General features: G+C 51.2%; 1 protein-coding gene across 2 annotated transcripts in view; it reads right to left on the reverse strand.

The window, feature by feature from the left end:
* Nucleotides 1-26,472, reverse strand: part of GPR137B (G protein-coupled receptor 137B) — a 49,668-nt gene that overhangs the window by 13,990 nt on the left and 9,206 nt on the right. Inside the window, exons 2-5 of one of the 2 annotated variants that reach the window (XM_047824628.1) lie at nt 13,731-13,780; nt 7,412-7,634; nt 4,495-4,644; nt 1,569-1,697 (exon numbers count right to left, since the gene is read on the reverse strand). In XM_047824628.1, coding sequence (XP_047680584.1) covers nt 1,569-1,697; nt 4,495-4,644; nt 7,412-7,634; nt 13,731-13,780 — 552 coding nt within the window. The remainder of the gene's footprint in view (nt 1-1,568; nt 1,698-4,494; nt 4,645-7,411; nt 7,635-13,730; nt 13,781-26,472) is intronic. The other variant, XM_047824629.1, reaches the window with a different exon arrangement.

The raw sequence follows: 26,472 nt of genomic DNA on the forward strand, positions 1-26,472 counted from the left end.
AAGTTTAAGAACCACTGCTCTAGAAAATGCCCTCAACAGCAGAGCTATTCAAGGGACTACAACCAAGTAACTCCAGCTACACAGAGTATGTTAAGGGTGACCTAGGGGGGCCTGGGTGGCTCAGTCGTTTAAGCGGCTGACTTCGGCTCAGGTCACGATCTCACGGTCCGTGAGCTCGAGCCCCGCGTCGGGCTCTGTGCTGACAGCTCAGAGCCTGGAGCCTGTTTCAGATTCTGTGTCTCCCTCTTTCTCTGCCCCTCCCCTGTTCATGCTCTGTCTCTGTCTCAAAAATAAATAAACATTAAAAAAAAGAATTAAAAAAAAAAGGGTGACCTATTTCCCTGGACAATGAGATCTGAGAGTACAAATTGAGACATTATTCCGCATTCATTTAAGAAAATAGTACCTTGAACACTATCACGTTAGCCTTTCTCTCATTAAATTTGGACACCTACTCTCTCCTTCAGGCTGCCTTGGGCTTAGGGAGCCCAGTTCTGCAGTTCCTGAAACACAGGGAAGTGACGAAAAGGCACGTGATGCCTGGGTGAGGCCTCGCTGGGCACGGGAGCGTGATTAAGAGACCCCGCCCTATCCCTCAGTCAGGCAAGCAAGGCGCCCAGAAGACTTCAGGAAAGGAGAGAAAGCAATGCAGCTGCACTCCCGGCCTGGAATCCGCTGCCTGCCCGTCCGGTCCTGTCTCTTCGCCGGTGACCCCAAAGTGTTTAGGATCTGACCGTTACAGACGCCTCTGGCTGTTCCCAAGTCCAGTAAAGGTCAGATGAAGTGCAGGGCGGCTTCCTAAAAAATCATGCAAGGGGAGGAAACGGATCCCGAGCTCTAAAAAACACTGCCCACCTGCCTGGTCTGCGGGGGCCTCGGTCAGGCTGTGCTGCGGGGAATACACGGCGGGCTGGTTATCGGATCGCTGCTTTCTTTACCGCCCACGCTTGGCTCACATTGGCCAAGACCCACTTACTGTACTTTTCCACGGGTTTCACAGATCAGTGACTCAGAATTCCAGGGCTGGTTAGTGTGGCTGGAATAATTCACGAAGCCAACACTCCCAGGAGTTTCCTCACTCTAGGAAGTCGTGCACTTTCTGTCCTGTCCTCATAAAGACATTTATACGAAGCTGGCTGAGCAGAAATGGGACCAAACTGGGACAGTGGGGTCAGCACTCCTGACGGTGTTTCCGTATCACCGTGCCTCCGGCATAACACGGGGTGAGGAACTGGAGCCCCATTTTCTATTTCCCTTTTGCTAAAATCAAAGCTTATAGATGGGGTTCGCCCCAAGGCAAGGCTAAGATACTAATGACACTGTTGTTGCTTTAGGAAAAACAGCTGATCACTAGCTCAAGGCCGGAGATACAACTAAAAGCATTAGCTGAAGAATGAATTTGCCTTGAAAAGAGTTACGCAAAAAGACAGTCACAGACAGACATGGGAAATTTTTATAACACGACAGGACAGAAGAGGCATGCTACTGAAAATCTGAGAAGAAAATCTGATTGTGTGTTTTGTGACTAGAGGCAGATCTTTTCTGCAAACATCAAATGGTCTACTCACAAGGTCCTTTGTAGGGTTTCTAACTCGGAAGAAGTAGACGACCAAGGTGGTGGGTAAGAGCTCCCACACGAAAAGAACCACTCCAAACACCACATATCCGGCATCCCCCAGCTGGTTTTTCAGATCCGCCTGCGGAAAAGAGAGGAAATGGAGTCACCAGACTGAGGGCGGAGGAAAGAAGTCTGATCTGATTCTTCCTAACGTGAACAGAGACTAATTCTAATGCTACGACGTGCGTGCTGAAATCAGGCAAAACTAATGGTCCAGACCTCAGGTGGGGGCTTATTTCAGCCACACAGGAGAGACAATTATCACCTTCAAGAGAATCAAGGACAGAAACTGCCCGTCTCTGATGTTTTACTCCTCCAGCCTCCAAAATCTTCCTCATATCCTAATTAAGTCTCCTGAATTTGATTTTCTTTCCTTCAACAATCAAATAATGAGCCATTATGTCACCCCCTCCCCAATTTTTAAGAGCGGCATGTAACTGTGACCCTTTGTCTCATCCCTAGGATAAACACGTGAATTTTTTAAGCGGGGGAGAGGGGCAGAGAGAGAGAGAGGGAGAATCCCCTATGGGCTCCATAACCCCAGGACTGTGACCCAAGCCAAAATCAAGAGTCGGATGCTCAACCAACTGAGCCACCCAGGAGCCCCAACCCATCAACTGCGCAGGCTAGATTGTCTGGAAACAACTGTTCAGAGTCCAGGACGTTTGTCCGGACCAGTGAGACAGCTGAATGGGCCCGGTGCGTCGTCCCTCCCTTCCTGCAGGGCACACGGCCTGTGAGAAGCACACATGGTCGCGTCTGGGCAACTCCACCAGAGAGGCCAGCATCTCAAACCTAGACAGTGTGCCAAAATCGGGCCACAGCTGGCCAATCACCTCAACTCGATCCGTCTGCCTTCTCCATTACGTGGGATTCGAAGTACAGTAAGCAGCACTAACCATGCCACTCTCGGAAGGATCCCTCTCGAGCTTTGCATCTCCAGTCCCATCTCTGCTACATCCGCTCAGTACGCTGTCCCTTCTATTCATTCTACACGAATAGCGGGCAGCTTGTGGCCACCTGTTAGATTTGCTCCTAGATTCTCTCAGTTGCAACCCACAGGTCTAGCTACTCGTGAACAACCATCCCCCTAAAAAAAACAACAGGACTTTCAAGGTCGTGGTATTTTAAATTTGTTATCACCAGAAGCCCTTAACTGAAAGAAAAATTGAAATAATTATTTTGTTAAAACCTAATCTCTGTTGTTTAATGGATATGAAGTTTCAGTTTGGGAAGATGAACAAGTTCTGGAGACAGAAGGCGGTGATGGTTGCCCAACAATGGGAATGTGCTTAATGCCAGTGATCTGTACACTTAAAAATGGTTACAATTGTAAGTTTTATGTATATTTTACTTCATGAGATCCTCTGTCTTACGAATAAGTCTCTAATTTATTATTGCTTAAAGTTTATATGTATGTGTGTGTGTGTGTGTGTGTGTGTGTATTTGAAGTTTATTTATTTTGAGAGAGAGAGCAGGAGTGGGACAGAGAGAGAGGGAGACAGAGAACCCCAAGCAGGCTCCACGCTGTCAGCACAGAGCCCGATGTGGGGCTCAAACCCACAAACCGTGAGATCATGACCTGAGCTGAAACCAAGAGCTGGACGCTTAACCGAACTGAGCCACCCAGGCACACCTCTCTGTCTAGATTTTATCCTAAACCCACTTTGCCCTTAGCTAACACACTGGTTAACTGCACAGGTTAAATTCACCAACAGGAAAAATACATTTTTATGTTTGATTTTCTCAAAACAGGGCGCACCTTCAGCAGTGCTCAACTTTCTACCATCCTGCACGTGTGGTATTGGTTTGGGTGGTGGTGGCTGTTTTAATCTTTTCTAATTATGACACCTTCCATGTGCCTGTCCTGAATTTCCCTTTGTCCTCACGTGTTTATTGTGGTCATTTAGTGCCTTCCTCCAGGGTCTTAACCCGGCCCAGGTTCTGAGCACTGCTGGGATTTTTAGAAGTGCATCTGTATATGGTTGAATATTCAGTATTTTTCCAGGAAAAGTTAAGGGCTTTTGCAATTCAATCCAGTAGACTCCTGTCATAAAACAGAAGTTCTGTTTCTCTCTTGTAATGGCCTGTGTGTGTGTTCTCCTCAGTGGACATAAGTCGCTCCCCCAGGCAGGGAGGGAGTCTGAACGTTTGTGTCCCCAGCACTCCGTCCACGGCTGAGGACAAAGCGTCGCTATTTCCCAAATGAGGGGATGACTTACGTTCAGTCTTTCTCATTTGGACAAGAATCCCAAATGATACGTCGCTACCTTTGTTTGTGGCTTTATAATTTATGAGCTTCTAGGATATATTAAATGAGAAGAACAGCAGATGGAGACAACTGCTAAAAGGAGCTTTTACTAACACCTTAATACCCCAGTCATTTTTGTCTCGAGTTCCTCAAATGTTGTTGTTTACAGGCTCCATTTTTTTTTTTTTTAAGTCATGGTTTTATGTATTTTCTGAAACCTGCATACACTCTGTTTTCCCTTGGCAAATTTCACCCTTTAAGGAAACCATCTCACATTTATATGGAAGCACTTAAAATTTTTTTTAAGTACTGCTTGACAAGAGCCCCAGAAAGGAGAAAGGAGAAAGCAGAAGTGGATGCATGTGTGTGCCTGTATGTCTGTGTGCGCGTGTCTGTGTGTGTGTGCACATATATACCCTAGTTCTCTCAGAAATGTGAGCTGGAACAAGGCAGGTACTATGATCCCATTTTATAGATGAGGATGCAGATACCACACAGGTTAGCGACCGGCAAGGTCACCCAGCTATTTAGCCGCAGAAGCAAGGAGCTTATACCTCTCTGCCACATGGGATGCTGCGAAGCAAAGAGTCGCCGTTCAGGTGACAGATCGCCGGCACCCACTGACCTGGTCTGATACATTGTACCAGTCGTAATCAAAGGAATGGACGTTCTTGCTCTGAGAAAACGAGAGGATGAACAGGTTGTAGCAGGCCCGGGAGGCGTAGAGGAGGATGACGGTCACTCCGATGGCGGTCACTTGACACACGGAGGAGCCCTGGAAGAGCGGGAGCCATGAGGGCTGCGCCCGATCCGGGTCCGGGACACCGGCCTCCTCCCGGAACCCGGCCTGTGTTCAGCCTAATGCCTCAGAGGCATGCGCTATGGTGCCCGCGAGCCCCATCAAAGCCTCCACCCTCAGACATTAGACCCAAGCCCAAGCTTCAGTGCATCCCACATCCCCCCTAAAATTTTTTAATTAAAAAAAATATTTTTTAATGTATTTTTGAGAACGAGAGAGACAGAGCATGAACAGGGGAGGGGCAGAGAGAGAGGGAGACGCAGAATCCGAAACAGGTTCCACGCTCTGAGCTGTCAGCACAGAGCCCGAACCCACAAACGCAAGATCATGACCTGAGCCAAAGTCGGACGCTTCACCGGCTGAGCCACCCAGGTGCCCCTCCCCTCTGCAAATTTCAGATTATCTTCATATAGATGCTTCAAAATCTGGAAGTCAATTTGGAGATGCCTTAAATATGGGCCATTTGCCTAACGCAAAGTCAAGTGGCTTATGTTGTTCAATTTCCAAGACGACCCCTGACTTATGAGCCCAGTGCACAGCCTGTGGCCCAGGGAGAGCCCATCTCAGCAGGATGGTAGCTGGGAGAGTGCGATCCCGCTGATGGTGGCTCTGGGCAGGGAGCGCTGCCTCAAAGTCCAGAATCTTCTAAGCCGGAAGCACTGGAGTCTCAGTGTCACTCTGGACTTGGAATTATATGGAAATTGGTGATTTGTGCCCCAATTTAGGAAGCTATCGATTTACAGTCAATGGGTGCCAGCTAGAAACACACAGTTGACAAACATAACCAAAAAACTGAAATCGATTTTTGAGATTTGCATTTGGAAGTCACTAGTTAATGAGATAGTATTTTATTTTGTCAGTAGTAGGTTATTAGCTTGTTTGCCACAGGGGTGACCTAAATGGTCTTTGGCAGTCTGAAATTTAACCCTTCCTGTAAAAACCAGGATTTTTGTGGGTTTTCTGTAAAAAAAATTTTTTTAATGTTTACTTATTTTGAGAGAGAGAGAGAGAGAGAGAGAGAGAGAGAGAGAACCCACAGGTAAAGCATGGAGGGAGAGAACTTATAAGTGGGAACTATTCTGGTGGGTACAACATATTCTGGTTGTACCGAAGTCTTTTGGGATTTGCAAGAGGTCAGCCACTCACAGGATGCCTGGTGATGGCTCTGTATTTCTTTTTTTTTTTTTTTTTTTAATTTTTTTAATGTTTATTTATTTTTGAGACAGAGAGAGACAGAGCATGAACAGGGGAGGGTCAGAGAGAGGGAGACACAGAATCTGAAACAGGCTGAGCTGTCAGCATAGGGCCCGACGCGGGGCTCGAACCCACGGACCGTGAGATCATGACCTGAGCCGAAGTTGGACGCTTAACCGACTGAGCCACCCAGGTGCCCCACGGCTCTGTATATCTGAAGTCAGAGGCACAGATTTTAATCTACTGGTCACTGCTGAAGACACGACACTGTGGAGACAGAGCTGCCTCACGGTCTGCAGACCGAACATTTACCGCAGCCAGCTGGGCCTCGGGGCACAGAAGGCAGCCAAGGGGGTCTGCCACAGGACACGGTCGCGGAAGGTGAGAAGCAAGGGAGCTACGGAAGTCACTCAACCATGTTACAAATGAGAAAAGCCAAGGTCCAGAGAGGTCAAGTGACTGGTGTGCTGGGGCCGCTCCCCGGCCTCCACACTTCACTGAGCTTCTCGACAAAGGGAAACTTGGGATCAAGCCGCTCAGGGGCACCTGGGCACCACAACCCCAGGAGCATATCCACCCACCCCCCTTTTTTTTAATATTCATTTTTGAGAGACAGAGACAGAGTGTGAATGGGGGAGGGGCAGATAGAGGGAGACACAGAACCAAAGCAGGCTCCAGGCTCCGAGCCGTTGGCACAGAGCCCGACGTGGGGCTCGAACTCATGAACCACGAGATCATGACCCGAGCTGAAGTCAGATGGTCTGAGCTTAACGGTCTGAGCCCCCCAGGCGCCCCTGTCCTTTCTAACTCCAGGGAAAGGAAGGAGAAAACAGAGACTCAAGGGTGTGCCATACAGCAGCAAAGCGAGAGAAGGGGCCAGGAGCCTCCCTCTCATAGCATCTGCCTCCATCCCTGACCAATCAGCAGGAGAGAGACGTTGTTCTGAACCCCAGGGGGCGCTGTCCACACTGGGATGTCCACCATCCCCTGACATGCAGGCCGGTCCCGAGGGGAGCGTGAATCGCACCTGACAGACCCCGGGGCCAGCCTGCCGGGTCCCAAGTTGAGCTGAGCATCCACTGAGTGTGCAACCCAGGGCGAGCTACTGACCTCTGCGCCCTGGTCCCCCAGTCCATGAAGTGGGGATAATACCTCCCCCCAGGGATCTGTGAGGATTACATTAGCTTCCCCGTGTAGAACGCTTACCTTCTATAAAAGTGCCTGGAGCACAGGGGTCACTGGGTGTGTGTTTCTACGAATATTATCAGCACGGTCAATCCTGCCAAGTCCTTTAAACACTGTATCTATAAGCCAGAGATGACCTCTCTGCCAGTAATTCTGCACTCTTGGTTCCGTTGAGCCAGCTCGAACGGAACCCTCCTTGCGTACAAAGTTCACGAACTACACAGCTCTGTGTTTTGGCAACCACGGCACGGCTAATCATTTCTAGGGCAGGTGTGAAAGGTATTTGTTGAGTTGTCTGTTTGCAACCAGGAAACTATTTTCGGAATAAGTTTACTGAGGGGATCTTGACCGTCATTCCACCTACCTTAGACTCCAAGTAAATGTTGGCTAAGGACATCTTCGAGATTTTGTAGAGACAGATGGAGAGCGAGACGGCACACAGCACAAAGAGAGTGTCATTAATGGCCACACGCACGGAGACAATGACCTTCCTCTCCCAGTTTCCCGTCTTCACCAACACCGCACAGGTTAAGTTCACCAACAGGAAAACGAGGCTGATGAAGAGTGAGGCCAGGTAGAGGGGTAACCTGGAAGGGACCAGTGAGAAATGTCAGACGCTGCCTGCACGCTGGCTGTACGTTCTGGATCCATCCAGAAGGAAACCGCGGCACTTTCTGGTTGGCTGCCAGAAGCAGAACGTACCAGAGTTATCCAACACCTACGAGGGCAGATTTCGGAGGTGGCTGTTCCACGATTCAAGTTACAGATAAAAGGGGCGCCTGGGTGGCTCAGTCGGTTAAGCGGCCGACTTCGGCTCAGGTCATGATCTCGTGGTCCATGAGTTTGAGCCCCGCGTCGGGCTCTGTGCTGACAGCTCAGAGCCTGGAGCCTGTTTCGGATTCTGTGTCTCCCTCTCTCTGACCCTCCCTCGTTCATGCTCTGTCTCTGTCTCAAAAATAAATAAACGTTAAAAAAAATTAAAAAAAAAAATTACAGATAAAACTACAAGTTGTGCCCTCAGGAAGGTGCCCTCGGAGCCACCCTTCCCTGCATCCGGGAGGCCATGCGGACTGGGTGGGACAGCGCACGTCTGGACTGAAGCCCCTGCTGAGTGCTCACTCCTCACGAGGACACGCTGAGAGTGAAGCGCATGGGCTCCAGGTCAGAGTTGGATCTCAGGGGGGCACCCACAAGGCTGCGCTCGGTGACCCTGGGCAAAACCATCCCGTGGGAGCCTTAGCCTCGTCATCTGAACGCAGACTAAATAACACCTGCTTTGCAGGGTGTTGCTGAGGACTAAGTGTGTGTGTATACAAGGCTGTACCCCCCAAAAAAGTCACAGATGGAGGGGGGAGTCTGGGTGGTGCTCACACTGACCCGGAAACACTCACTACTGAGGCAGTATTCCGCGGCGATGCAAATCTGCCCAAGCATCTTGCCCGAGGCTGAACGGACGCAAAATGTCTAGGTCGCTGCCAGTTTTATCTTGTAGTTTCCCAGATCTCCTCACGTCCTGGGTGACTGGTGCAAGGTCTACAGAAAGACTTCTCGGATTTGCTAGAACCAAAATCAGCAGCCTCACGCTTATCTTCAAGACTGCCCATACCCTTCGCTGCCTTCGGCAGATATGCAAACAAGGAACAGACCTGCTTGGCTCAAAACCAGACTGGTCTAACTGGACTACATTTGGAAATCCAAAAGATGGAAACCGTCGGCTCGAAGTGGTCTGGAAGCTACAGAATGACACCGGTGTCTTCAAAAGCTGTTACAGACCGGGACCCAGAATCCCGGATCGTAGTCCCAGCTCCAGACCTCATGGCACTGATGGGACCCACGGAGGGAGGGGCAGAGGGAGAAGGAGAGTGTAAGTAAAGGGTGAGGAAGCCAGACCTAACTCAACACTGACCGTGTGGCACCCAGGGCAGCTGATATGGGGTGCCTCCCTGCCACACGTTTCCACCTTGGGTTTGCAACCAAGCCTCCGCCACACCCTCCCTCCTTTCCATCACCCTGCCCTGCCCTCACCTGCCTGGCGTGACCCAGAGAAGAAGGGTGTGGGCGACACATGGAGCTGAGACGTCAGGCGAGTCTCTGGGCCACTCTGGGCTGCGTGTCCTTATCCGCAGAGATGAGGATTCCTATTCTGCCTCAAAGAGCTGCTGTGGGAATCCAGCGGATCCTGCGCCTTCTGGTTTCTCCTCTGTCCTCACCCCACGGAGCCTCAAGGTCTCACCCCAGCCTCTCCTATTGCCCACAAAGTCTTTACCTCTTCCTGCATTCCTTCCTCCGCAGGTCCTCCCCTGCTGACCCCACGTTCTCCCAGGCCCCCATGACCCACGCAGCAAATCCAAAGGTGTCAACTCTTGGCCGCCATCTTGTCCCACCTTCCTGGTGCTCCCTTGTCCATCACTCCACAGCCCTCACCTGCCTCACGTTCCCCTGTCTGAGCCTGCCCCTTGGATAGCCCCTGGTTCCTCTTCCTCCCCTTCCTCCCCCAAAGTGATGACATCCTTGGCTCTCTCCTCTACCCCCCGTTCCCTGGGAAATACGTTCACTCTTACAGCTTCTGTATGACCAGGTTCATAAAGATCTTGTCTTGAGCCACTGCCCCCGTCCTACGACCAGACCCACATTCCAAACAGCTGCCACCCTGTCGCCTCAGACCGTGTCCAAGCCTAATTCCCGACGGTCCGCCTCCAGCACTTCTCTCTTTTCCTGTTTCTATGAAAGGCACCGCCATTTTTTTTGCAGACTCCTGAACTATAAAGATCTTCCTTGATTACAACCCCGGTTTACTCAGCTGTCAAGGTCAACAGATTCTTTATTCCTGCTCCCTGGTGTGCCCCCCTCCGTGTCCTCACCAACCACATGGTCCCATGCCTTCTGTCTAGAACCAACGTGCTGGTGTCCAGATTGACCCTCACCCTAAACCCCACCCTAAACCCTCTACTCCGCCACACTCCCAATCAGTCTACGGAGCCAGGTCAATCGGTGGGTGCCCCACATCCTAATTAAGCCAGTCTGTGTGTTGTCGTGAAGCCCACAGATGTCCCCATCTCCCCCTGTCTTTACCCAAGCCGATCTTTCTGCCGAAAACCTTCCTGCCCCGTAATTTCTATCCCGGCCTGCTCTGAGTGCTTCTAAGACCACCTGCCAAACAGAAACCTGTTATTGTCTTTTTTCTTTTCTTAATGTTTATTTATTTTTGAGACGGGGGGTGGGGAGAGGCAGAGAGAGAGAGAGAGAGAGAGAGAGAGAGAGAGCGAGCATATGAAGCAGGCTCTGTGCTGAGACAACAGAGCCCCGTGCACTGCTCGAACCCACAAACTGTGAGATCATGACTTGGGCCGAAGTCCGATGCTTAACCGACTGAGCCACCCAGGTGCACCGAAGCCTGTTTTTGTCTTCAATAAGCTGTGTTGTGAGACGTGAAACGATATGGAAAAAGTACTTTGACTCCAACATTAAGGTAAAAGTCAGCTAAATCGTCAATGTGGTAAAACAACTCTGTCCTGGGAAATGTATATGAAAACCTATGATGGAAAACATCACTGTGTTTCCTCAGGGCTGGACGGGGGTTATGTGGGGAGGCGAGTGGGGGAGCTCAGTAGATTTGGTTTCTTTCTTTCCACAGGTCCACATTCCAAACTTTCAATCTTTTTCTATTTTATCATTTTTTACAAAAAACAAAAAAAACAAAAAAAACAAACCTTACAAAACTTCACTTTTCCTCCTGGGTCTGCAGCTCTGCAGAAAAGAGATTTAGATGGTGGGCAGGGGTGCAGAACAGATCCTAGGGCAAATGTGTGTTTCCATGGCAACAATGTACACTCTCTCCCCAGAATTACTGCCTTTCAATTCAAACCATAGGGTCAGGATAAACAGCCTATGATGAGAAAAAAAGGCCAAAGGAGAAGAAAATCAGTGGGGCCCTGCATCTGGGAAGACGACTTTGCTCATGAGCCCAGAGGGATCAGCTTCTGGCTAGTCCCCAAGCGCAGAGACGGTGGGCCTGTGAGGTGGCTCCTGGAGTCCTGCCCACACGGGCCTGGGGACAGAAGTGCCAGCTAATGCAACACGACAGAACTTTGCTACTTGGCTACCTCCTCCGGGGAGGGGATGGCGCTAACGGATTAGAAAGCGTCGTTTCCATTTCTCTTCTTAGATCTTAGATTCCTTACAGAGCCGGAAAAGCAAAGCCTGGCTCGTTACATTTTTACTTACCAACAACAACAAAAAAATCAAAGATGGAGGGAAAACAGTTTAAAAGGCTTAAAGTCAAAGCGTTCTCGAGCACCCAGCCCGGTAGGTTCGAGCCCTGCATCGGGCTCTGCACTGACAGTGCTTGCTTGGGATTCTCTCTCGCTCTCTTCCTCTCTCTGCCCCTCCCTCCCTCCCTCCCTCCCTCTCTCAAAGTAAATAAATGAGCTTAAAAAACAACAACAACATCGAACTGCTATGGGAGTAGCTTGGGGTGAGGAGTTGCAACTAGTTCTAGACTAAGGGCTACTGTTTCATTTCAAATGAGTCATGATTCAATTAGAAAAGCCAGTCTATGGGGCGCCTGGGTGGCGCAGTCGGTTAAGCGTCCGACTTCAGCCAGGTCACGATCTTGCGGTCTGTGAGTTCGAGCCCCGTGTCAGGCTCTGGGCTGATGGCTCAGAGCCTGGAGCCTGTTTCGGATTCTGTGTCTCCCTCTCTCTCTGCCCCCCCCCCCCCATTCATGCTCTGTCTCTCTCTGTCCCAAAAATAAATAAACGTTGAAAAAAAAAATTAAAAAAAAAAAAAAAAAAAGAAAAGCCAGTCTATTTACAAGCCAATGTATCAAAGCATCTCAAGGGATAAATCATGGCCTGAAATGTCTGCAGGGGCATCTGGCTTAAGGAAATGGGGAATCAAGCAGAGGAGATAGAAGAGATAAACACGAATAGCTCTGAGGATTTATTATCAGACCGGAGTTGACAGGCTTCTCCCACCGAAACCTTACCCCTCCTGGCTTCTTATGCCTTCTCCAGCCCAAGCGTCGCATCCAGCCGGGTTTCTCCGGGTCTCCTCCCTTCATTTCTGCAAATCCCCTCCCACTAGAAACACCCTATCCTACTGGCTGCACTTTGGTTCCAGAATCAAGTACAGTCCCCACACACTCATCTTCTCACCGAAAGGAATCCCATCCCCCAAGTGCTCAGGCTGCAAATTTTCTGACCAGTGCTTTGGGATTTCACTTCGAGAAGACACCTTACTACCCCAGGCTCAACCAACTGCTTCCAAGACAAGACCAGCTCAAGAATCAGATCATTCTTCCTCCACCCCAATCTTCACCCATTCTTGGCTCCCCAGTCCCCAAAGCTGATCTACATTTCCAGAGTCAAGAGGATGGAGGCAGAGATTATGGGTGTGGAGGAAAGGCCAGGTACTTTGCTTCCGGAGAAGTTAACTTGGGAACTGCTCCTTTAAATGGTTCTCCTTATTATAATAGTATTATTATATTATATTATATTATATTATATTATATTATATTATATTATATTATATCAATCATATCATATTACATTTACTATTATATAATATTTATTATTATTATTATTATAATAACATTATTTCATGGTGGACCCTAAAATCCCAGCTGAGTAGTCTGGTAGAAACATGCACAAAGTAGTGAACAAAGACATCAAGATGAGGTGAAAAAAAAGAAACGTGGCCAAGACTTGTCTCTTGATCTGAGTACTGTCATATCACTTCCTCAATTTCAGTTTTCTTGGATATAAAATGGGAGATCAAAATACGCACTTCTGTGACCTTAAAAGTTCTCATCACAAGAAACAACAATTTTTGTAACCATGGATGGTAATGCAGGTTAACTAGACTTACTGAGGCGATCATTGGGCAATACGCATATACCAATATCAAATCATTCTGTGGTATACCTGAAACTAATACGACATTGTATGTCAATTACATCTGAATAAAAGTACATCTTTGGAATTTTAAACAGAAAGCATTTATACATTTAAAATTATATATTTACATAAAACATAACAGGCACACATTTTTACACACTTCTCAAGGAACAAAGGAAATACATTCTCATTCTGATTCAAGGAGGTAACTGGCCAAAGTCGCCTTTTCAGAAACGTCCGCCCATGGCAGTGGGGCCCTCCCGGGCAAGGACATCAGAACACCGTATGCTGGCCTCACCCCTTCCGAATGCCTGGTCTCCCTTTCCCCCTGACCAAGTCTCACATTCTTTAAGCCACTGGTTCTTTGCCGTTGGGGTGGAGGGTGTTGGGGTCACAGACCTCTCTGAAAATTTTGGGAAACCCGTGAGCCCTCTCCACAGAAAAACATGCCTATCGACCTCTTCACATAAACGTGGCATATGATTTAAGGCATTTCCTTCCAGATTATGAGCCTCTCCTCTCAGCTCAGCACAGACTGACTTCTTCCACAAAATTCCCGTGACTCTCACAGTGCACAGAGCCCGAGGCAGAGACTGCTCCTGCTCCTGAACAACCACCGCTTTGCCTGATTCTGTGAGTTTCTGTGTTGGTTAAGGACCTCTTGTTACAGAGTGTTTGGTTCTCAAGGACGAGGACTACATTTCTGCCTCAGGGTGCCTCGCCGAGTACTAAGTAGTCAAAAACGTATTTGCTGGACGCGGATGGAAATTCCCCCGGGGTACTTACCGGTATTTGAGTAATTCTGGAGAATATTTTGACTTGGCTTTGAAAATCACCTGCAAGACAGAACAACATGGCGGGTTGGGGATGCGATACGTTGACAACACCAACAAACCAACATCATCGCTTCAACGCCCCTTTCCCTTTATACCCAGGTGCCAGGGCACAGCTTCTGAAATGGACAGATCTGCTTTGTGAGAATGTTTGTTAAGCTAAAGATTTTTTAAGCCACCCATACAATTTTCAAGACCAAGGTATTTAAAAATGGTGAAAATGGGGGTGGGGGGACACCTGGGTGGCTTAGTCAGTTAAGCATCTGACTTTTTGTTTTGATTCAGGTCATGATCTCATGGTTGGTGAGTTCAAGCCCTGCAACGGGCTCCATGCTGACAGTATGGAGCCTGCTGGGGGTTCTCTCTCTGCCCCCAACCTTGTTCTCTCTCTCTCTCTCTCAAAAGTAAATAAAACTTAAAAAAAAAATTTTTTTTTAATGATAAAAATGGTAAAAAGGGGAGAAAATGTAAAGGTATTACTGGTCTACCAGTGCCAAGGTGTTTCTCTTATGATAAGATTCATATTTGAAGGGCGCCTGGGTGGCTCAGTCGGTTGAGCGGCCGACTTCGGCTCAGGTCATGATCTCACAGCTGGTAAGTTCGAGCCCCACATCAAGCTCTGTGCCTGGAGCCTGCTTCGGATTCTGTGCCTCCCTCTCTCTCTGCCCCAACCCACTCGCATTCTCTCTCTCTCTCTAAAAAATAAACATTAAAAAAACTTTAATAAAGATTCATATTTGAGCCCATACTCCCACCAGAGATAAACAGCCTACCCTTACCCTTTATTAGAATTTTCACTGGCACCAAATTCATGCTGTTTGAACATAAGCATCCACGCACCCAGGCCTCACACTTTGCAGCCCACTTTGTCAATGTCCCTGGTCTCTAGAAGCATCAAACAACCATTATCTATAGGAGAAAGGTCACGTGTTGGGAATTCGCCACAGCTTTTGCGTCCTGCACAATTGCTACTGCGTCCATGCAGGGTGCAGCGGCCGGCCTGGCAGAGACTCTGAGAGGCGACGAGCAGAGAAAGCAGGCGGCGGCTCCCTTCAGCCCAGCCGCGACACGGCCATGACACGCAGTGCGCATGCGCGCAGGGGCTTCGGGGACAAGCTCGGGCGGGTCCCGAGGACCCCGCGGGGCTAGGACACTGCAGCACACGAGCTCATGCCCTGGCTCTCCTGGACCCCTGGTGTTTGCAGGGCGGGGGTGACTCTGGGAGAAGGGAGGGTATGGGAGAGTAGAGAAGGGGCGACCCTTCTCCAGGGATGACCTTGCCGTGGATGGGGAGTATGAGAAGCCCCGCATTCCCCGCTACCGAGCGAGCCCCTCTGCACCGAGCTCCCAAACACGCTCTCCAGCTTCGCAGCTCTCTTTGTACTTGGGACTTCTCGTGGATTTGGCTCAGCTCCTGAAAATATCTAAGGGGCAGATACGTTGCCAGAGCTGGAAAGAGTGAAGGAGGGGCAAAGGGAGAATGGGGTGGGCATGGCTGGGGGGGGGGGGTGCAGGGGCAGCTCTGGGATCTGAGAGGTCACACAGGTTAAATATTGGCGCCCCCCCCTCCCCGAACCCCCGGGTCTGAGGAAGACACAGTGAGAAATCCGTTTCCAAGAGGGATATCTGAAAGTAATCCCAGGAAATTCCTCGGTGGATCCCAAGTGCCTGGCCAAGTCTGCGGATGCAGATGTCACAACGGAGCCTCCGTGATGGCTCTAAGGGCCAGTTCCCAGGACACGTATGCAATGTCCCTCTGGGAGCCTTCTAAAAGGCCTTCTTCTGAGGACCTTCAGCAGTTAATCCCCTCTCTCCACCACTATGGAAAACAGTACGGAAATCCTCCAAAACATTAAAAAAAGTATCATACAATCCACTAATTCCACTACTGAGTATTTACCCAAAGAAAACAAAAATACTACTCTGAAAAGATAACACGCACCCCTATGAGTACTGCAGGATTATTTCCAATAGCCAAGATACAGAAGCAACCTAAATGCCCACGGACAGATGAACGGATGAAGAAGTGGTATGCATACGCGATGGAACATTTCTTGACCATAAAAAAGCATAAAATCTTGCCATTTGCGACAACATGGATGGACCTATAGGGTACTATGCTAAGTGAAATAGGTCAGAGAAAAGAGAAAGACCAACACCGTGTGATTTCATACAGATGTGGAATCTGAAAAAGCAAAACCACAGACAAGCAGACTCTTACATGCAGAGAACTGGGGTGGGGGGGGATGGGCAAAATAGGTGAAGGGGATATTCAGAAGTATAAGCTCCCAGTTATAAACTTAGTAAGTTACAGAGATGAAAAGTACAGCATAGGGAAGACAGTAAATAAGGTAATAGCGTGGTATGGGGACGGTCACTATGCATGCTCACCATGGGGAGCCCGGAGTCATGTACAGACTTGTCGAATCACTATGTTGTACTCTGGAAAACTAACGTAACATTGTGTGTCAACTATATTTCAATTAAAAGAAAAAAAAAATCACCCAGGGAACTTGTTAAAGATGCAAATCCCACAGCCCCACCCTTAGAGGTGCCAACCTGGTGGGTCTGGGGAGGGGCCCAGGAATCCACATTTTAATACATTCCCGACCCCAGGTGATTCTGATCCAGCTAGTCCAAGGACCACCTCATGAGAAAAAGCACTACTCTTGAATAGCTCTGCAATCGTTAATTTAAAACACACTGGAGGAGGCCACCACGATAATCACACGACACTGAGAGGTATGATGCAAAGAACAAAGATCAGGGGATGCTCAGGGTCCGTGGACAGCCCCCCAGACATATACACTCCTGCCCTCCCTCAAGTCTCCAATAACAGGCTGCCAACGGGGACCCTCAGGCACAGACTCTGTATCTGGGGGAGGAGGGACCACACCTATTCCCACAGGCTTTACAATCAGCAGAACTACCAACCCTCCTTTTAAAACGCATTTTCAGGGGCGCCTGGGTGGCTCAGTGGGTTAAGCGGCCGACTTCGGCTCAGGTCATGATCTCATGGCTTGTGAGTTCGATCCCCGCATCAGGCTTTGTGCTGACAGCTCAAGCCTGGAGGCTGCTTCAGATTCTCTGTCTCCCTTTCTCTCTGCCTGTCCCCTGCGCATGCTCTGTCTCTCTCTCAAAAATAAATAAACATCTAAAAATATAATAATAAAAATTAAGAATTCATAGATATCGAAGTGTAGAAAAAACCACAGTATTTTTTTAATGAAGTTTATTTACTTATTTTGAGAGAGAGAGAGAGAGAGAACGAGCAGGGGAGAGGCAGAGAGAGAAGGAGAGAGAGAATCTCAAGCAGGCTCTCCACTGTCAGAGCAGAGGCTGATGCCAGGCTCAAACTCACAAACTTGGACCCTGAACCAACTGAGCCACCCAGGTGTCCCGAAACTACAATATTTTGAAAAAGTGCCTGACCTTGTCAAGTCAATGTGCAAATATTTTTAACGTTGTGCCGCACTTAGTGGGGCTTGGTCAGCGGCAGGTAACTTCGGCCTGAGTGACTCAGTTTACTCATACACACCAGGCCTATCCCGGTGCTCCCGGGCATGGCCCAAGGGCACTCCATGGGATAGCGTCCCCCGGACGGGGCACGACTAGGTGGTCGCATCCTGTGGACTCGGCTCTGTGCCAAGTGCCTTCAACAGGCCTACAGCTGGAGGGGAGACACCCAGAGGAGACAAGATGGGACGCAGACCAGAAAGAGGCTCTGGCCTCAGCGGGTCTGAGCGCAGGGAGCCGACATGCAAGCCATGGGCTCCAGCGGTGGGCACCTCGGCCTCCTCTTGTCTCGCCCGGAGTACTGCCCCCTCTGGTCCTTGCAGCAGCTCCTGGTGGCTCAGAGACAACAGGAGGGAGTCTGGGTGGATCAGGGTCAACTCAGGCGAACAGGGCTCCCTGCTGCTCCCGCCACCAGCCAGCGCTGGGTCTTCAGGCTGGATGCGCGGAAGGAGTCCCCACCTGCCCACCTTCTTTACAAACCAAACAGACGTTTCTCAACTTCCCACAGCCCCCTGCCTCTGTAGCTCGCCTGCATACGTTCGTAGACCGCACAGAGTCAGGTGCGGGGGGACTGCCTCCGAGGCCAGCCTGGACCCCAGAACACCCCTCTCGGAGCGTGGTGAAGGGCGGCGTGCCCAGCCGCGACCATCAAAAACTCGGTCCAGGATGCAAGCCTCATAAGCAATCACATGCTTTGCTCCAACAGTTCCGCTTCTAAGAAATTTCCTCGGAGGCACAGCTTCTCAAGGTGTTCCCACAGAACTGAGAATTCATCAGTGTTAGGGAAATAAATGTCATGGGATCAAACACATTTAGGAACTGCTAGGCTAAACAGTTTTTCCCTGCAGGAACTTCCCAGAGTCTGGAAAAGACTCTGATCTGCTGTAAATCTTTTTTTTTTTTAATTTTTTTTTCAACGTTTTTTTTAAATTTATTTTTGGGACAGAGAGAGACAGAGCATGAACGGGGGAGGGGCAGAGAGAGAGGGAGACACAGAATCGGAAACAGGCTCCAGGCTCCGAGCCATCAGCCTAGAGCCTGACGCGGGGCTCGAACTCCCGGACCGCGAGATCGTGACCTGGCTGAAGTCGGACGCCTAACCGACTGCGCCACCCAGGCGCCCCTGCTGTAAATCTTTGAGCAAAACATACGGTAGGCAACCGTTTTCCAAACTTACTTGGCCACGTAAGATCTTCTGAATGAGAATGAAAGAGTTCGGGAAAAGAGTTCAGGAAAAGAGCTCGGCACTAAGCACGGACTGTTCACTGCGGCCTTAGTAAGAGTAATGATGGCAATAATAATAGTCGCAACAAACAAGAAGGAAGGATAACTTCTAAATGATACTCAGACTTTTCCCCCTTAAACACAGACAGCAGCCAAGGAGTGCGCTGAGCATGGGGGGCCCGTGGGTGAGGGGTTCCACCCTGAGGGACCACGGGATGACTTGTGCAATAAAAGAGGGGGAAACCCCACAAAACTCAAACTCCCACCTTGCCCGGAGGGACAAGGTCATCACCAGGGAAAGGCACAATCTGATCGTAAATCATCTGATCCTCTCTAAACTCAAAGCCAAGGTGATAACCACATCAAAATACAAGGCTTGTCCATGATTTGTAAAAACTCGACCCGCTGCTGACAATTTGTGACGAGTGTATGCCTCGAATGCAATTGAATCTAGTCGAGCCGTGCTGAGAACATCTTCCTTTATCCTTCAAGTTAATCCTCCAAAAGTCAAGTTCCTTAAAGCTATATTTAAATTCCTGCCATTTTAAAGCGCAATATATACATTCCGTTATTATATACTCCCCCCACACAAGTACACACACATACAAACACGCACGTGCATATAAATACACGTACGTGTATATTTTTTACAGCACAGTTTTTGCCTCCATTAATGAAAAGTACATAAATGTCTGGACCAAATTTCCAGCAAAATAAATCCAAACTCTTGCACTCACCCCTAATCCAATCTGTGCTCCAAGAGACGTCATTAAAGGTTGGTTAGTGCCCAGAAGTGGAGCTAAGCATTCTGGGTAATCCCTGCTCTCTGGCCCCCCAGGGATCCCTTATCAGGCTGCCCATCTCCTCCAGTCCACTGCTAGCTCCCGCTGACCTCGGCAGGAACTCGGTCGGGAGAGGAGACAGCTCCTGAAGGGCAGGCACACAAAGATTAATTATCTTTGCCTGTTTTACGGTGCTCCTGACGGCAGAGGCCCTGCCTGCTCAGTACAAAACCAGACCCATAAAATCAGGGAGGAGGAAGTCAGGGACTGTGTGAATAGCTAAGGAAAATCTGAGACCAGACAAAAATCCGTGTCATTCCCACTTTCAGATTGATGGCGTTCACATCAGGTCACCTGACATGGCGCACGGAATCTGGACTCAAGGACTGCAAGACAGAGAAAAGTTGGTCCCTGACCTCCAGAAACTCACAACCAGACACAGACATGCCGGTGATGTGAGGAGGGCAGAGGTGTGGGGAGGCATGAGTGATTTGAGGGGGTGCGAGGGGGTGTGAACGGGTGTAGGGAAGTATAGGGAGGTGTGAGGGGGTGTGAGGGGGTGTAAGTGGCTATGAGGAGGCAGGAGCAGACCTGAGATGACGTGAGGAGAGGAGGACGGCCGAGGGGGGCACCTTACGGCTCCGGGACGGCAGTGGCACAGCGGCAGGGCTGGGAAGCAGCAGCCCGTGGGCAGGAAGGCACGTGTGTCCCCGGGTGGGACATCACAGAAGGTGTTCAGTGGGGGAAATGGACATGGGAGCGGTGCTTTCAGGGGGCGGGGGGGGGGGGCAGCAGGGATGATGAGAATCGGGGTGGGGGCAGCAGGGGGACGAGAAGCAAAGGGCCCGCCGGGGGCTTGAGAGGGGAGGTGAAAGTGAAGGCAAATCCAAGGCAGAAGGCAGGTAATTGGTGACCCAGGTCTGGGCATCTGGGGAGACACAGGGAGCTTCAGGCTACAGGGGTCTCCTTGGGAGTGGTAACAGTGTTGTAAATCTCACAGGGCGGTGGCCGTGTGGAGCGGGTTGTGTCCCCACCCAAGTGCAGGAGCAGGAAGGAAGCGAGCAGCAGGCCAAGACAGGGGCCTGGGGAGGGGACAGGCCACGGGAGAGGGGCCTGGGGAGGGGACAGGCCCCAGGGAGAGGGGCCTGGAGACAGGAGGTGTGAGAGAGAGGCTAGATGATGGGGGGTGGTGGAGGGCACCCTCAGAGGGAGGCCCATGGCAGGGAAACTGAGACAGGAAGGAGGGGCCGCAGGGTGTCACGGGCAGCAGGGGGTGGTGGCCCCGGGGGACTGTGAGGTGTGGCTGGAGCTCTGATGAAGGGAGAGCCCCAGCTGCCTCTTGGGGAAGGAGAAGGGTGAACGAAGGGGTCAGGTCTCCTTTCCCGACATCCCTTTGGTGTCTACACAGTCGGTGAAAACACCAGGGTTTTCAGGGGGCCCCCATGGCGGTGAAGGCTGGGAGGACAGGGTAGGGCAGGAGCACACAGCTGCTGCCCTGGAAGGTGGCTGCTCCATCACAAAAATACAGTGTTTCCCATCGCAGACGCCCCACGGGCTCAGCATCATTCTCACCACTGTAGAAAGTCCTGCCCAGAACGGGTGCCCACGGGAGGAAAACTAGCGGACTTTCCCAAGATGTCATCTGGGGTTGCGGAAGTCACTGCGCAAACCTGCCTCCTCAGATTCTGATTTAAGACCCAGTTCCAGGTAGACATGGGGTGAAGCTGGAAGCTGTCCCCCAGTTGACCCCTGTGGCTGGGGCAGAACGTGACCCCGCCTCCCCACTGTGGGCCCTCCGAGGTCCCCTTGGGAACCCCAGGCCCTTTGCATCACCTTTCAGATGACGCAGGAGGGCTATAGATGACGTACTTGCTTGGACAGAAGCAGAAAGGCTCGAGAGCGGCTGCTGACCTCTGCCTCCTTCCCCTGGTAAATTACAGTCCCTGACCCTCTCACCCACCCCGCTCGACCTTTTGAACTCCTGCCTATTTTTCCTCCTACTGACTCAAGTTGGCCATTTGCTGCCTTACAATCATTTTTCCTAATGTCACGTTGGCTGCTTCTGGCAGAAACTCCCCACGCTACTCTGCGTGTAGGACGGTCTCCCTTGTGCATTCAGCGAAACTAAACAAAAGCTCTCTGGCCCCAGAGGAACTGTCTGCGACGACCGACTGAACTTCCAAATGTGCACTTGATTCAGAGTCGCATGCAGACATCCCGCCTGATGAACCCCCACCAAACACGACCCGTGTCTCTGGGGCTCCATATCCCCTGAAGCTCTGCCGCTTGGAAATGAACACGCAGGGCGGACACCCCCCCCCAACTTTCCCACCCATAACAGTCTCCAGACCCCACCGCCCCGGATCCTCAGTGCCGTGGTCCCTGGGAGAGTCTCGCAGGAACGGAGTGGGGCTGACGCTGTGTGCACCACGCAGGCTGAGGTCGGAAGAAACCAGGAGGTCTCTCTCGCTCACACACGCACTACTTTTAAATGTATGTAGGCACGTTCGTTTGAAAACTTCGCAAACTTACGGCTGTTCAAGCTTCATCATAGAATATGTCACGTATACCCAAAGAAGTAACACAGCCAATACTCATGTACCCACCACGCAGGTCAGGCCACCTGTTACGACCTGCAAGGTTTGCTCCAGGTCTGTTTTATTTTTAATAAATCAAAAAGATAAACACGAGGCCCCCAGCATCTCTCTCCCCCACTCTGACCCCTCCCTCCTCTGCACAGATCTTTGCTTTCTGAATCCAGCATTACTATACCCAGGAGAGTTTATACTCTTACTATGTACGTAGGTATTCCTAAATAACACATCGCATACAAATAAATACGTATGTGTCCACAAAATAACACGTATCACATATAACAAATACATAGTACCTTCTTGCCTGGTTTTTCACTTCATCTGAACATGTTACCACCTTCCCTACCTTTGTGCAACTTCTTTGTTCACCCGCTGTGATGTGTTTGCAACATTCGAAGGTTGAAACACACACCCTGCTTCATGCATTCTCACTAAGGCCCGGTATCCCACTGTCCACAGGCCACAGCTGTGTGTCTGTCTCTGGCACAGAGACATGTAAAGCTGGTGAAGAGTGTGGACTCGCGCTGGCTCCCCTGGACTTGAATCATGGCTCCACTAATTATCAGCTGGGTGACTTTGGAAAAGTTGCCTAACCTCTCCGTGCCTCATGTACCGCATCTGTAAAATGAAATTAATAACAGTGCCCACCTCATAGGTTTCTGTGACGATTAGGTGGATTAACACACACACACACACACACACACACACACACACACACACACACACACAGCACTTAGACAACCGTGGCCACCTTGCAGGCACTCTGTGTGTTTGCTGCTGTTACTATTGTTAGTCCTTGTGTTATCTTCTCAAGCCACGATTGTAAATGCACAACTTCTAAACTGTGACCACGGAGGCTCTCTTGACCATAAAAGGAACTTTCACACTCGAAAAGATTAGGAACCATGACACATTCGCTCTTTGCTCTTATTAAGGTCCCTCTGGGGTGCCCACTTCCTGACATATTGGGGAAATTATGCAAACCCGGGGGCCTGTTCTCCCCAGGTGACAGTCATCAGTCAGCTGCCTCAGTGTTTCCCCATGCTGAGCACCCTCATTCACCAGAGCAGGGTGACATGACAAAGTCCCTGAGACCCAAATGTGGGATTTCTCCCTTTCTGTGGCAATCCTGGAGATGAGCAAAAGACAGCTCTAGGGAGATCAGCTGTTCAGGTCTGCTCTCTGTGAAAACAAGGGCAAGCACGGTGTCTCTATCTTTGCAGAGACTGTCCGTGTCTTTACTTTTTTTTAATTTTTAATTTTTTTAACGTTTATTTATTTTTGAGAGAGAGAGAGAGAGAGAGAGAGAGAGAGACCCAGCGTGAGCGGGGGAGGGGCAGAGAGAGGGAAACACAGAATCCAAAACAGGCTCCAGGTTCTGAGCTGTCAGCACAGAGCCCGATGTGGGGCTTGAACTCACGAACCACGAAATCACAACTGAGCCGAAGTCGGACGCTTAACTGACTGGGCCACCCAGGCGTCCCGCTGTCTGTGTCTTTAAAGCCACAGAACCCCATGAAAGAAAAAGGTGTATGCTGTTCGTGCCTTGTAATTCTGGGGTGCGGTAGCCTGGAGGCAAGGTGTGCTCTGTCTGGGTCCTGAGCTGGCCAGGTTGTGAGGGACCCGCAGGGAGGTGACGGGGGGCCAGGGTCAGGTCTCCACCTCCCCAGCGCCTGCTTTTGAACTTGGCAAGCTCACGGCCCCAGGAGTGAGTCCTGCTCAGCCTCACGCTGACCTGAGGAACACGGGAGCCCCCAGCACCAGGCAAGCTTCTTTCCTGCGTGATCTCAGGACCGACAGTGATGCTGCCTCCCCGTCTGTAAAGCCCAGAACTCCCTACAAGTACCGACAGCCGTCTCCAGCCTGAGAGTCTGCCGTCCTGTCCTGTCCAGCGGACCCAGAGCCAAAGATGCCTTTCCGGGCGCCTGCGCGTGCATGCACGTGCGTGTCTGTGTCACCCCTGCAGCCCGACTAGGAGCTCTGGGCAGCAGGAGCCGGGCCTCACACCTAACCTGCCCCCGACACTCGGCCCTCCTCTGAACGGCAGCGGGAAAGGCCTCACCATCTCTACTGCCTCCTCCCTTCCTCTCCTGTTGGCACTCCCCACTGGTCAGGCCAAGTCTGCTCTGTCTCTACCCCTCCTTGTCCTTCGTCAACACAACCTCGCTCCATCTGACAGCGCCCACACCGGCCAGGCCGCTCCAGAAGGCTCCGGGCCCCACACTGATTAAGGCAGTCTGGCAGGCAGCCCAGGAGGGGCAGTGGTGCCCGGGAGCGTGCACCTCTGTCCGGAGGCCCTCGCCTAACGACGCACCGAACCCTGGCCCTCAGTTTTAGCGCTTTTCCTTGTCGTCTGTCACCGGAGTATCTGGATTCAGGGGCGTGGCTGGCCAGATGGCCATGAACCTGCTTTGCTCAGCCCCGAGGACCCCTCTTTACCTTCCGTGTCTATCAGTGAGACAAAGTCCCAATAGCCATGAAGGTGCCTTCTACCTTTAAAACTCTAGGACTTGGTGCCTGGGTGGCTCAGTCAGTTAAGCCACCGACTTTGGCTCAGGGCACGATCTCACGGTTCGTGGGTTCGAGCCCCATGTCGGGCTCTGTGCTGACAGCTTAGGGCCTACAGCCTGCTTTGGATTCTGTGTCTCCCTCCCTCTCTGCCCCTCCCCGTCCTTTCTAAAATAAGTAAAACATTAAAAAAAAAAAAGAAAGAAAAAAAGAAAAGAAACTCTGGAACATGAAGTGCCTTTCTGGAGGGCAGCCTGCGTCCTCTGCCCCGGGAAGCCCACCGTGACTGCTGCGGCCTTGCCTCCAGGTGCACATGTGCCCCACCTGCAGGGGAGGAAGGAGGTGGGTCCCACAGCCCCCAGCAGCAGAGACCCACCCTGGCCTGCCAAGGCCGCCTGGGCAGAGGCCACAGGGAGAGGCGGCCTCCCTCCCTGTGGGACAGGCGGGGACTGACAATGCGGATCGGCCTCCCTGGCAGGATTCTCTCTCTTCAGCCTCATGTACGGGAATGACCTTGGCCACGCAAGGTGCCATTATCATTACTAGGCTTCTGAACCACTCCTCTGGCAACAGAGGCCATTCCCGATTTGCCAGTCAAGGCCCTGCCTGTAATGGTTCCGGATGCGCTGAAATAAGTAACACCTTAGCAGCACGGAGGCCACTCTGTCCAGCACGGGAAGCTCAGCCGGGGGTTACCGGCCGGCGGGGCCCAAAGGCTCCAAGAAGGCAGGTCCCTGCGCCCCTCCAGCGCACCACGTCTCGCTACGCCACGGATCCTTGCAGGAAGGTACGCAGAACTACAAAATAGGTTAGCGGTGAAAACGCCTCGGGGGCTCCCCCCACGGAACCTTCTGCCTCAGAAATGAGGAGGATCCTGACATTTCCTGGGAACTCTGGCCCTCGCTGGGAGCAGTGGGGTACCTGCTACTGACTGCCAACTTGCGTTCCCCCAAATTCACGTGCTGAAGTCCTGCCCCTCAATGTGATGGTGTCAGCAGGGTCCTCCTTCAGTGGACCCCAGAGAGCTCTCTCTGCTCTCCGCCAGGTGAGGACTCAGAGGAGTCACCATCTGCAACCAGAAAGCGGCTCTCGCCACAGCCCGGCCACAGCGACGCCCTGATCTCAGACTCCCAGCTCCAGAACCGTGAGCAGCAAATTTCTGTCAAGCTGCAGAGTCGGTGCGGTTCTGTTCCTGCAGCCTGAGCACACGAAGACGGCAGAGACGATGCTCCCTGCCCGGAGACAGCCGCCATCCGTCTGTCCTAAGAAAGCAATGCCGTCTGGCAGGGAGAAACTGCTCACGGGGAGGGCGGCCTCGTGCTCCTGGAGCTGCTCCCCCACCCCGGCTCACCGCTCACCGTGGGACACGGGGCGGGGCCGACAGGGACCAGGATGGGGAGGGACAAACCCACATCCCATCAGAAACAATGAAAGGAACTGAGACTGTCCCACCCCAAGTGGATAGGACCCGGGAGGATACATCTGTGAAGGGCTGTCGTGGGAGGAAGGACTCTATCTGTTCGGCCTGACCCCATGGGGAGAAACGGGAGCTAACCAGCCAACCCCTCCAAGTACCATCCTTCTGTCCCGATATTGCTCTGGGCCCCAGGAAGCCGCCACCATGAACAAACCAGAGCAAACAAGATTTGCCCTACACTTCAACGGTAACAAAAGCCATTGGTTCAACCTTCTGTTGGAGACATCCCACTTTGTGTCACGGCTGTGAGGACTGTGACCAAGTAATGTCGGCCAATGGCACGAGAGATGTTCGTCAGGTAGTCTGCTTCCCCCTCAACACCAAGTTCCTTCAAGGCAGGAGCCATGTTCGACCTTCATCTTGTCTACACGGCATCTAGAGAGGAACAGGTGCTCAGAAACACAAGACCAGGCAACCCCAACGTCCATCCACGGAGGAAAGGGTAACCATCCGTGGCAGACGCCCACAACCAAGCATTATGCAGCCTTGAAAAGGAATGATGTCGTGGGGCACCTAGATAGCTCCGACGGTTAAGCGTCCGACTTTGGCTCAGGTCATGACCTCGCAGTCGTGAGTTTGAGCCCCAGGTCGTGC

Source organism: Prionailurus viverrinus, chromosome D2 (assembly GCF_022837055.1).
Source record: "Prionailurus viverrinus isolate Anna chromosome D2, UM_Priviv_1.0, whole genome shotgun sequence".
NCBI lineage: Eukaryota > Metazoa > Chordata > Mammalia > Carnivora > Felidae > Prionailurus > Prionailurus viverrinus.